This window comes from Prionailurus bengalensis, chromosome D4, assembly GCF_016509475.1.
Source record: "Prionailurus bengalensis isolate Pbe53 chromosome D4, Fcat_Pben_1.1_paternal_pri, whole genome shotgun sequence".
In the NCBI taxonomy this organism is placed as follows: Eukaryota; Metazoa; Chordata; class Mammalia; order Carnivora; family Felidae; genus Prionailurus; species Prionailurus bengalensis.
In genome coordinates this window covers 89,629,018-89,641,158 of record NC_057359.1, presented here as the reverse complement: position 1 = coordinate 89,641,158, position 12,141 = coordinate 89,629,018, and the positions used below count along the sequence as shown (strand labels likewise).

General features: G+C 57.1%; 1 protein-coding gene across 12 annotated transcripts in view; it reads left to right on the top strand.

Moving 5' to 3' along the window:
• Window positions 1-12,141, top strand: part of RAPGEF1 (Rap guanine nucleotide exchange factor 1) — a 133,102-nt gene that overhangs the window by 91,124 nt on the left and 29,837 nt on the right. For 6 of the 12 annotated variants that reach the window (XM_043565752.1, XM_043565757.1, XM_043565751.1 and 3 more), the window contains 3 exons: window positions 1,163-1,669; window positions 7,224-7,423; window positions 9,727-9,885. In XM_043565752.1, the coding sequence (XP_043421687.1) occupies window positions 1,163-1,669; window positions 7,224-7,423; window positions 9,727-9,885 (866 nt within the window). The remainder of the gene's footprint in view (window positions 1-1,162; window positions 1,670-7,223; window positions 7,424-9,726; window positions 9,886-12,141) is intronic. The other 6 variants (XM_043565763.1, XM_043565762.1, XM_043565758.1 and 3 more) reach the window with 2 other exon arrangements.

Genomic DNA, 12,141 nt, shown 5'->3' with positions numbered 1-12,141 from the left:
TCGGTGCTGAGCACGTGCCGTGGGGGCCGGAGGAGAGTCCAAAAGGCAGCTTGGTGCCAGGGTCCGAGAGCATGAAGCTGTTCGTGTCCCGTGAGCTGGACATTTCACTTTGAGAGTTTAATCAGAAGCTTGTAGCAAGATTTCTTTTTTTTAATGTTTATTTATTTCTTTTGAGAGAGAGAGAGAGCTTGAGTGGGGAAGGGGCAGAGAGAAGGAGACACAGACAGTCGGACGCAGGCTCCGAGCCATCAGTGCCGGGACCAGGAGATAATGACCTGAGCTGAAATCAACAGTCAGACGCTTAACTGACTAAGCCCCCCAGGCGTCCCTGTGGCAAGATCTATCCCAGGACGTTACTCCCGGCATGACTGGGAGTAGTGGTGGCCCAGAAGCAAGCTAACTACTCAAGTGTTAGGGAATCCGACGAACCGTCATGCATCCGCTTGGTGGAGTGATACATAGCTATGAAAAGTCAATCATGATGCATTGAGTAATGGCCAAAATCCAAGACCGCTGACCTGGTATTTTCTCAGTTGGGTGTTTAAAAAATGAATCCTAGGGGGGGGAAAAAAGACATTTAAGGAAATACGTCAAATTGTAAACAGGTGATAGTTAAGTAATGCGATTGTGGATGAGTTTTATTTTCTTGATTTTGGTTTCTTTTTTTTGCCACATTTCCTACAGTGGTCATGCCTCTTTGTTTCTTTCTTTTTGTCTTCCTTTCTTTTTCTTTCTTCTCTTTCTTTCTTTTTCTCTTTTTCTCTTTTCTTCCTTCCTTTCTTCTTTCTTTTCTTTCTTTCTTTTTTCTGTCTCCCTTTTTCTTCCTTTCTTTTTCTTTTTTCTCTTTCTTTATTTTTATTTCTTTCTCTTTCTCTCTTCTTTCTTTCTTTCTTTCTTTCTTTCTTTCTTTCTTTCTTTCTTTCTTTCTTTCGTAAGAAATTCAAACGATGGAGGCAAATAAGCAAACAGCCATCTTCCCACTCGGCTTTACTTCTGTAAGCAGGGAGAAGAATGAGGAGTATGAAATGAAGCAGAGAGATGAGACGGGGATGCTGTGTCCTCACGCTGTGATGAATGGCACCGGGTTAAGGGGAGGGTTGGATTGTTTCTTTCTGCGGGGCCTCATGACTGACGGGTCATGTTCTTCCCGTTGTGAATGCAGATCACTATGATCCCGACTACGAATTCCTTCAGCAAGACCTCTCTAATGCAGACCAGATACCTCAGCAAGTGGCCTGTAATCTTAGCCCGTTGCCGGAGTCCTTGGGAGAGTCTGGGTCTCCGTTCCTCGGCCATCCCTTCCAGTTGTCCCCGGCACCTGGCAGCTGTCCCCAGCAAGAGGGGTCCTCAGCTCCAGGACAGCAGATGGACATGCCGCCTGCCCTCCCCGAGAAGAAGCGCAGGAGCGCGGCCTCGCAGACCACGGACAGCTCTGGCTGCAGGGTGTCCTATGAGCGACACCCCTCGCAATACGACAACATCTCTGAGGTTGACCTGCAGAACCCAGCCTCGGCCCCGTCTGTCCCCTTCACGCCCTTTGCTGCTGTTCTCCCCTTTCAGCAAGGAGGGTCCCCAGCCTCTGTCGAGTTTGTGGGTGACTTCACCGTTCCTGAATCATCGGGTGACCCGGAAAAACCGCCTCCTCTACCAGAGAAGAAAAACAAACACAGTAAGCTTTTGTCCAGCCATTGTCAGCAAGCACATTTTGTCACCTAAAACAGTGGTGTGTTTTATTTAAGCATTAGGCTGAAATCAAACCGGTGGCCTCGTGATTTCATAAAAGATAGGGCCCGCGGCACGTGGACACTTCCAGGTGCCTTGTCTTGTCCATATTGGTGATGGTTTTCAGAGCCCGATAAGCCAACCTGTCTTTGTGGCTGCTCTAAAACCTCGGGCCAAGCCTCCGCAGAGCCCGAGTGTTTGGCCAGAACACGCAGCAGCAAAGAGAGACGAGGGTCCCAGCTGCAGGACAGCATTACAGCAACATCAGGGCAAAGCAGGGTGGACATTTGAATTTAGTTAGAGCTCACCACGCCCACAGAGGGGTTTTCTGAGGATCCCCGAGAGTGTGCACAGTTGCTGTTTAGAGAGGTCCCTGGTACCCCCGCTGTCTTCTGTTTGCAGACATGAAATGTCATGTACTGACTTGGAATCTGAGGGCACCTGGTTGCAGTTGCTGAGGACGTTTCTTAGACCACATATTTTTAATAGATGATGTTCTTGGGGCCCAGGGATGGAGCTGAAATTTTAGATTTTTATATTTTCCAACTGTAAATTTGCCATCAGGTTCCTAAGTAGAGTTCTACCGGAGACTGTTTTTCTGCTAGTTCCCGTAACAGCTGCCCCGCCCTCCCCCTCTCCCCACCAGCCAGGCTCTGCTTGGCCCTTCTGCGGCACTGGCTGCCACCACGCAGATGTGTGTGTGCTCGCGTGGGCCACACAGCCCCAGGATTCCCTGGCCTCAGTCGAAGCATCCAGCAGAGGACTTCCACCAACTGGGACTTGAATCTCCCTTCCAGGTTCACAAATGAGAGCATCTGATTGGCCCCTGCTAGAATGGGACCCACTCTCAAAGAAGGGGAGACCCGGCCTGGTTAAAACGCGGCAAGGACGGCCCCGAGGGCAGCCGGATGGGCCTTGTCGCCCAGCTCCTTGCTGGGTGTCACCCAGCATGTGTCACAGCCTGGGTGGTATGGTCTCCCCGCTGGAGGGAGAGCTGGCCGTGCAGACTGATGAGGTCAGGTCGTTCCCACCTGTCGTTCGCTCGGGAGAAAGCAGGGCACTACCGGTGGGAGTCACCAGGGGCAGTGCTAGGAACGTCTCCCTCTACGCGAGCAGGTGTCTAGGGAGCTACTGGCCCTTCCCCTCCACCCGCCTTACCTTGACTTGAGCAGTGTGCCAGTGTGCCGTCCTGGGCTCACACCGTCTCCTCTCCCCCTCTCCCCTCTCCCCTCTCCCCTCTCTCTTCCTCCCCTCCTCTCCCCTTGTCTCCCCTCCCCTTTCCATTAAATTATCCAAACCCAGAATGCAGGGTAGGATTGCATCCATGCAGACCGCAACAGATGTGTGGTGCCTGGCCACGGAGCCAGGGGCCTCACCTTCTCCGCTCTTAGAGCAGGTCAGGGCACGCAGGGGCTGTAGAGAGGAGGAGGAAAAGGAGAGTCGTCCGCTCTCGCCTTTTTCCAGCAGCCTCGGGTCTCCGGTAGCTGAAAATACTTTCTGTTAATTTAGACGTCTATTTTTAGGCTTTATTTCTTCTATCAGTGTCTGTAGCACTTGTGTCTGCAAACCTTTAAAAACTAAGAGCTTAAGGTGTGGCATACCTGGGTTAAGGCTTCCCGCACTGTCGTATTTAGTCCTTACGCCCTGGTCAGGCAGCGATGTTGGCGCCCGTTTTATAGATGAAGAAACGGGAGCGCAGGGGGACCAAGCCTTGCCAGGATCACCTGGCAAGTGGGTGGCAGAGGGGGGTTCAGAGCAGGCCTGTGTTTTCCCGGCACAGTGCACGCACTGCCTCCCACGCTAAGAAGGAGAGCGTCCGGCCCTCCTTTGTGGAGACCGTATGGGTTTCAGTAGTGGCCCCCAGGCAGCTGGGAGTCGTTTCTGTGCCCTGTGAAAGGACCCCAAACCTGAGGCACAGCCCTCGTCTCTAGTCCGCTCCTCACTCCCTGAGCGGACCCTTGGGGCGTTCCAGGCTTTGCCCCAGTGGAAAACTTGCACAGTTGCTTCGAGAGACATCATCCCTTAGATGTGATCAATGCTGGACGAGCTCGTACACACGCAGTGCTGGTGTCACAGTGTCCTCCTCCTTTGGGTGGCACTGACATCCTTAGGGTCCTCAGCCCCTCTTGCTGAGGGCAGCCCCACGAGCCCCTTGTGCCCGACAGGCTTCCTAATCACTGCCCTGGGTGCCCGCAGGGAGCACCAGCCTGCGAGCGTCTCCAGTGATGCCGCTGCCCCCTGCTCTGAGCTTTTGGGCTGCTTTTGAAACGGACCCCTCTTCCTTATTCCTCCGGTCGCGAGCCTCACTGCTGTTTCTCTGCTTGGTTAGCCGGTCCCTGCGAGGACTTCGTCAGTTCAGGTCTTGTGGAAGCTTCCCGTCTGAGTCCGCCACAGAGGGTTGTGTGCGGTCTTTGTAGGGGGCACTCGGTAGGCGTGTGGGGTCCCCTTCAGAGGCTTGCGTCTTCCCCTGGGGCCTCATGGTGTTGGTGCCGCATGGAAGGAGAGCCTCACGGGGCTCAAGGGGGACAGTGAGGTGCGCTTGTGGCAGCTGTCCCCTCCGGGCGAGACTGCCTTTACGTACCGCGTTTTACAGTCACGCTCTGCTCAGTGCTTGTCGGAGTGAAGGCCCTTATACCGGTTCTTTTCAATCCCCCTTTTGGTGAAGGACATCAGAAAGACCTCCCCCGAGAGAGGCATTCCCCATCTACCCTCAATGTGGAGAGTATTTAAAAACACAGAATTAAGCCCTGCAAAATTGTCCTGGCCACTTTTTTTGGTATCTAGCGGGTGCTCATAGCACTTGTGACATGACCCAAGAGGACAGCACCCAGCTCCAGATGGTGCCTTCTCTGGCATCCCCGTGCCTGCCACACGCGCACCTAAGTTCCCTTGCTTCCAAACCTGGGCCCTTTTCCTTCCCAGCTCCCATCGTCACCGGTTCCCCCCTGGCGCGTGCACAGCGGCCCCGTAAGTACGTTGATCGGCCCTCGTTCCTAACTCGTGAATCAAGGAGGCATAACAGCACCTGCCCTTCAGCCATGGGCGTGTTGGTGTTGGCCGGGGATCCCCTGCTCTCAAGGAGCTTCCTCCACTGCCGAGAGAAGAGAAAGGCAGTACTGCATTCCGGGCCGGCCTTGACCCAGACTTTGCCACGGGGAGTGTCACGTGCAGGTTCTAGTCCTACAGAGAGACGGGGATCGGAGAAGGCCTTCCTGAGGATGCCAGAGGGCTGGACACAGGTCCAGACGGTCGCTTTCCCGAACCCGTGGAGTCGTCAGAAGGGCCTGGCTCTGGAGGTGGGGCTCGGATCACCCGAAAAGTCAGGAGCGAGGCGCATACTGATGTTCGCACCCGAGGGCTGAGACGTGTCGCCTCCCCGCGTGGGTGAGGCCCCTGCTGGCGTCTGCTGCCGGGGCCGCTCCGGTGATGCCGCACGGCTCAGGCGAGGGAGCCTGTCCCTGGGCGGCCGCACAGCTACGGGCTGTGCCACCGTGAGGTGGCTGCTTGATGGCAGGTGGCAGGGCGGCAAGGGCTGGGGTTTCTGGAAGGATGTTTAGGGAGGAGAGGACGCACGCATTTGAATTCAAACCCGTCTTTCTTTGCAGTTTGTCTCTCGCCCGAGAACGTTCTGTGGCCTCTGGGCTGGAAGGGGGGAACGGAGTTTAGCGGCTGTTACTTGTTTACCCAGTGGGTGTGTTACAAGACCCACCCCGGGGCCGCCGCCTGGTTTAGCAGGGACTCAGCCGGGACGGAGGACACGTGTTTCCTTCACTCATTCATTCTGCAAATATCTGTGGACACCTGCGGCGTGTCACGTGCTGACGATGCAGCCGTGGACCTGGCGGACCCTTATGGTCCCTGCCCTCCAGGGGCTTCAACTCGAGTGGGAGGCAGTAAGCCCTGTTACATCAGCTTTAAAAGTGTATCCTGCATCAAACCACTCTCCCCGCCTCCGCCCACCCCGCAGTCTTTCGCCCGAACCACCACAGAGGCCCCGCGTTGTTTTCTCAAGACAAAGCGGCCGTGGGCAGGCCCCGAGGGGAGCCCTTGTTGGTCCTCGCCCCCGCGGCATCCCTGCCCCTTTCCCACAGCCTCTCGTGACCCCCCCAGGCGACTGCCTCGCTCCTTCCAGTCTCCCCTTGCTGGCTCTGCTCTGCTCACTGCACCCTGGGCCCGGCCTCGGCCTTTGCTGGCCTGCAGGCTCGGTGCAGAAGTCCTTCACGTGGCTCATCCGTGCTCGGGAGAAGCGCCCGCCACCAGCCCGCTCTGCTGTCCACCCCCCCGGGCGCCTCTCTCCGGGTCTGTCTCCTGCCTTGTGGGAGGGTGTAGGCCTCAGGTGGGCAGAGGACTTGTTTGCTGGCCCCTGTGAGGCCCCGGCAGCTGAGCCGGTGCCCGACGCGTTGGTGCTCCTGGGACAGTCCCGCAGACGGCTCGGGACACGCTGTGGGAAGGGCTGAGTGGCCACAAGGGGGAGAAGGTGGGGCTGCCGGGCAAGCGACTGGCAAGGAGCCCCTGGGGACGCCAAGCCACGAGCGAGGGAGGAATGTGCCCGGCAGGACTGGGAAGAGCAGGGAACAGCATGTGCACACGTCCCAGGTGTCCCAGGTGCGGGAGGAGGAGTGCGTACCTGGGGGGGGGGGGGGGGGGGGGAGAGTGGGAACAGGGCCAGAGACCCCCAGGGCTTGTCAGCAGGGAGGTGGGGGCCCCAAGATGCTTTTTTATTTTTAAAAATTTTTTTTAATGTTTTTATTTATCTTTGAGATAGAGAGACAGAGCATGAATGGGGGAGGGTCAGAGAGAGGGAGACACAGAATCCGAAACAGGCACCAGGCTCTGAGCTGTCAGCACAGAGCCCGACGCGGGGCTCGAACTCACAGACCGCTAGATCATGACCTGAGCCGAAGTCAGCCGCCCAACAGACTAAGCCACCCAGGCGCCCCAAGATGCTTTTCAAAAAAGAGGCTTTATTTCTTAAATTTTTTTTTTTCAACGTTTATTTTTGGGACAGAGAGAGACAGAGCATGAACGGGGGAGGGGCAGAGAGAGAGGGAGACACAGAATCGGAAACAGGCTCCAGGCTCTGAGCCATCAGCCCAGAGCCTGACGCGGGGCTCGAACTCACGGACCGCGAGATCGTGACTTGGCTGAAGTCGGACGCTTAACCGACTGCGCCACCCAGGCGCCCCAAAGAGGCTTTATTTCTTAGAGCTCAGCGACACTGAGCGGGAAGTACAGGGAGTTCGCGCGTGTCCCTGTCCCCACACGCCCGGCCTCCCCGCTGTCACTGGCTCCACCAGAGCGCCACACGTGGGTCGCCCAGCCTGCAGGGTCGCGCCGGCCTCGGCCCGAGCCACGGTTTCCGTAGGGCTCCCTCTTGTCTTGTTTCCAAAGCTCCTGGCCTGGTGTGGCAGGCCCGCGGGGACGGGTCGGGGTGCGGAGGGGGCGCGCTGGTGGGGGACCCCCGCTCACGGCCAGGGCCCCGCCCGCTCTCCGTCTCGCAGTGCTGGCCTACATGCAGCTGCTGGAGGACTACTCGGAGCCGCAGCCGTCCGTGTTCTACCAGACGCCGCAGAACGAGCACATCTACCAGCAGAAGAACAAGCTCCTCATGGAGGTGTACGGCTTCAACGACTCCTTCAGCGCCGAGGCCCCGCAGGAGCTGGCCCCGCCCCCCGCCCTGCCCCCCAAGCAGCGGCAGCTGGTAAGCCGCGCTCTGCTTCCGGGGCCCGGGCCGTGCGTGCCGTGCGTGCCGTGCGTGCCGTGCGTGCCGCGCCGGGTGCCACGTGGCGCTCTCACTTCCTCCTGGCCGGCTCACGGGCCTGCTCCTCGGCCTTCCCGCCCCGGGGGTGGTGGCGCCCTCGCTTCCATTGCCGCCCCTGCAGCTGGGCCTGGCTTGTGCTCAGAATGTTTGCTTTCTCTGCCGACGGTCTCGTGTTTTTTCCTCTCTTCTTTGGCTCCACTATAGACCTCCCAGAAAGGAGGGACTCCATCAAAGCACAGGGCATGGTCTGTGCACGGCCATCTGTGAACTTGATTTACATAATGGCCTCACTACACAGGGTGACTTACACCCCACCCTGGCCAGGGATGGCCCCGTGGAAACAAGCCCTATTGAAGCACGATGGCCGTAAACAGAGCTGTTCTGTGTCCCAAGCACGGTGCCCCTCCTCCCCTGAAAACACTCCTGTGTGAGGATTCCCTGTAGGTAACGAAGCCCCAGTCGGCGCAGAAGGCCGGCTGTCCTGCGTGGGCGGTATGTGAGATTCCGGCACCGGGCAGGGGGGGTGTGCCTGCTGCCCGCCTCTGAACCCTGTTCTCCCTGCTGCCGGTTTCCTAACCACGTGGACTGTGGTCAGGTTGTAGCATCCAGGCATCTCATCCGGCCGTGCTTTCTGGGAGGAGTGCACCTCCGAAGGGGATTCTTGTTCAGAGCTGCACGTGCCGTTTTGGTCATGGGCTGGCCAGCCTGGTGGTGTTTCCACCGCAGAGGTGACCGGCTAGCTGGCCATCTTTCGTCCGTCCTGAGGGGACACAAAGGTGCCACCCTTCCCTTGCTGGGAGGCAACTGCTGACTGGACAACCAAGGTCCCCAGGTCACTCCCCGAGCCCCCGCCCGCAGGGTCCCTGAGCCCACGTTCAGTGAGCTCAGGGGCCGACAAGGCAGGAGCACGCCTAGCCTGCTAGGAGACAGCTCGGTCTGTCAGAGGAAAGGCAGCACCCGCCCTGGGTTCTTGGCCTGCCACTGTCTAGCTGTGTCTCACGACTCAGACTCAGGGTCTCAGTCCTTCACCCACCCTGCCCACCCCCACGAACACCCAAATGTGCCCCAATGTGAATCTGAATTACTCTGAAAACGTTTCAAAAAGGGATCTTTACCATGGAAATAGAAATGCCTGCCGCACGGACCCCTAACCTAAAATGTTTGGTTGAGCAGCCGAACCAGATTTCATGGAGATCTGAGACAGTCTTGGCCCCTCCTGCCAGTGTCCACAGGTGCCCCTTGGCATCTTCTCCACACCGTGGAGCCCACAGGCTTCACACACATCCCTAGTGAGCACGCTTGGAACCAGAGCCCGTCTGGGAGCACCCGCGGAGCACCTCACCATGCTGGCAGGGCAGACGCTCGGCTGAACGCCTCCCTACGTCAGCACTGGGGCTTCTGTCTGGTTTCCCATGATCCTCTCCACAGCCTCTATCACCCCCGTGTTAAGTAAACTGAGGCTGAGAAAGCCAGAGTGACTTAACTGGAGCCTACCCACTGCTGGAAGTAGAAGATGCGGGGAGCGAGCCCAACTCTGGCTGAAGCCCCGGCATGGCATGTGACGTGCCCTGTGCCGGCTGCTTGGCGTGTCCGCTCTCAAATGCAGGTGCAGGGAGGACTCTCTCCTTTTTACCAGCAAAACAGTAGTGATCACCGTGCCCGTCAGCCCACGTACAGTGTGGCAGGCACAGTCGAGTGCCTGACACATACGTGGTCCCAGACAGCGTTGTCCCCGCTTTATGGATGATGAACCTGAGGCACAGAGAGCTTTAAATAATGCCCGAGGCCAAGCAGGTCACGAACAGTGAGGCCCAGGTTCAGAGCCGGATGGCCTGGTCCCAGGAGCGCACATACTCCGCTGGAGCATAATGACTGCCTGGGCTGCTCCCACGGAGGAGGAAGAGGTCCTGAGTAGTAAGTGGAAGAAACAGGATTCAGAGCCGGGTCCACGGGGCTCCAGGCCCTCTTGGCTTCCTTGCACCTTACAACCACTTCCAGCGGATGCGACTTGTACGAAAGTTCGCTTTTTAAATCTGTCACGAGGAGGTGAAGGAGGGCACCCTCTCATCCGGGTAGCCCTCGGCAGGCGTCTTTGATTCCTAAGCTGAGCGGAGAAGCCGTCCCTCTCCAGAGTGTCCGAGCAGACTTAGGTAGCAGCCTAGGTATGCTTCTCGTATACCTGCCTGACCGTTCTCTGCTTTTCTCCCTCCTTCCCTGTCTTCTCTCTCGTCCCTTCTGTCCAGCAGGCCTCCTATGCTGCTTCTTCCTTCTCCTCTGTCTCCTACTGTGTCCAGCAAACTAAAGTGGCCTTCACCCCCGAGGACGGCAGTGCCACTCAGGGCATCAGTGTGTCCGTCTCTAACTCCTTTCTCAGCCGGCACGGCAACTTGCCCGTGCCCTCGGTGAGTCGCTCCCCGCTGCTCTTTCTCGGAAACGTGAGTGCGATCTTTCGTTTGTCGCCTGTGCCTGCTGATGTGTGTGCTGCCACCCAGGCCGGACTCTGTCCTCCTGCAGACCCTGCACAAGGGGGAAGGGGCGTGCGCGGTTGGCTCTCTGGGGCCTAAGGACTGTGTGAAGTGTTGGGGTGGACGAGGTGGGGGTGGGGATGGGGGAACGTTGGCAGCCCCGCTCTGAGCCTCACCGCTCAGGCGTAAACTGGCAGAGTGTTTTGGCCTTTTTATTTTGATCTCCCCTGGGCCTTGGGTCAGCCCTGTAAGTGTTCTGTGTTGAAGAAGAAATAGTCTTTGCACAGGAAGCGAGGCCAGAGAGAGCAGGCTTCACCAGGCTGTGACGGAGTTTGAGTCTGAGTCTGGGGACCCTGTGTGACAGGCCATTCCAGAGCTCAGTGGCCTAAGATGACGGTAACCACTTGGCATTGCTTAGGACACAGGTCAGTAGGCTGACTGCTGATCTGATTTTGGCTGACCTAGCTAACCTCTCCGGAACCTCAGCCAGGACCGCGGGCTGATTTGTGGTCCTCGTGACCCGCTAGCCTCCGTGAGGCTAGCCCGGGCTTGCTCCTGTGGCAGCTGGCAGGGCTCCAAGGGAGCAAACGGAAGCACGCGAGGTATCTTAAGGCCTAGGCTCAGAATTGGCACCCTGTCACTTTCTTGCATTGTCTTGGTTGAATCACGGGGCTGGTCTGGATTTGGGGAGTCGGGAGGTACACTCGGCCTCTTGCGGGGGTGGGGGGTGTTCCAGCAGATCACGTTGCAGAGGGACAGACGTGGACAAAGGAGGGGAATGGGTGCAGCCATTGCTGTGAAGGGTTTACTTCTGAAACTTAGGGGACACTGACACTGGAGGAGGCACGGTGCCGGTCTGTCATCTTTTGCTGGAATCTCCATCTGTCCAGGAACCGAAAAAGCTACAGTTCTCCCTTTAATTTGTTGAAATGGGACTGAGCAGCAGGGATAGAACACGGACAGGGGTTCGTCTGGGTCCTCCTTAAAATCAGTTCTGCCTTTGGGTAATTTACCTACTCTTCTTGGCCTCCACTTCTTTTCATCGAGGTTATGCTTTTACTTGTCTCTTATTTTGTGATTGTAGGGAGTAAGTAAAATCATAGGAAACTGCCAGGCACATGGTAAGCTTAGAAATGTACTATCATAGCGCTTGCTCTCAGAGCTCTGGATTCTAGTCTCCGCTCTGTCCTAATCCTGCGCATGAGAGCTTGGACGGATGACTTAACCTCATGGTCAACCCAAATGGACTTCCTTTTCCCTCTAAAACCAGTGAGGTTGACCTGGTGACTCTCAAAGAGAGACCTCCCGAAGCTCCGGTTCCCAGTGTGGTCCTGTCTGGTTTCCGTCTCTGGGAACCACCTATCCAGGGCCCGGGTCGAGATGGTCCTGCCTGCGGTGAGGAGTGCACTGTTCTTTTGGGTGCTGGGGCCTAACTCTTGAGAGCCCTCGGCGGCCCTGTGCTTGCTATGGAAAGGCCACACAGCCCCCCTGCCTCCTCCCGGCCCTGCCCTGGCACACAGACGCCCTCTGTTTCCTCAGCAGGCACTTCTGGCGAGTTTCTTTCACAAATCGTGCAGAACTTGGCCTTTAGACAATCCAGCTCTTGACCGTTTTTTCCCCTCTGTGAACAGAAGGAAAGTGTGAGTTATCCTAAGAAAGCGTCCACAATGTCTCTTTTGAATGGTTTGGGCTTAGGGGGGCTGTCAGTGAGCTGCTCTGTTTACTCCGGAGTTGATGAAAGTTTGAGGGCATTTTAATGAAGCCTGGGCTTGAGTATGTCCCAGTTTCCAGCCCCGGGACGTAGGGGAGTCCCCAGACACCTCGCGTCAGAAAGACCACATTCTGCGTACCAACTCCGCAGCAGAACCCAAGGGAATGAGCTACTAAAGGTGCTTTATTTCCGAAAGGGAAAGTCCCCCACCCTACCTCCCGCCTCCAGAGCTGTTAGTAATGGCCTGAAGGTTTGGAACGTTTGAGATCTGGCACGCTGACCCCCTCCCCCCCAAAATGGTGGTGTATTGCAAGGCCAACATCTTTGTGTATTCCTACTTGCCTTCTGAGATGAGCCCAAGTGGAGGGCTTTGGGTGGCTCTCAGAGCGGCCCGTTATTCCCAAATCTCCTCGCTCTGTCTCTCCTGGGCCTCTGTCGTCAGTCCACCACAGAATTCTGAAGGGACGCCATTTAGGGGTACA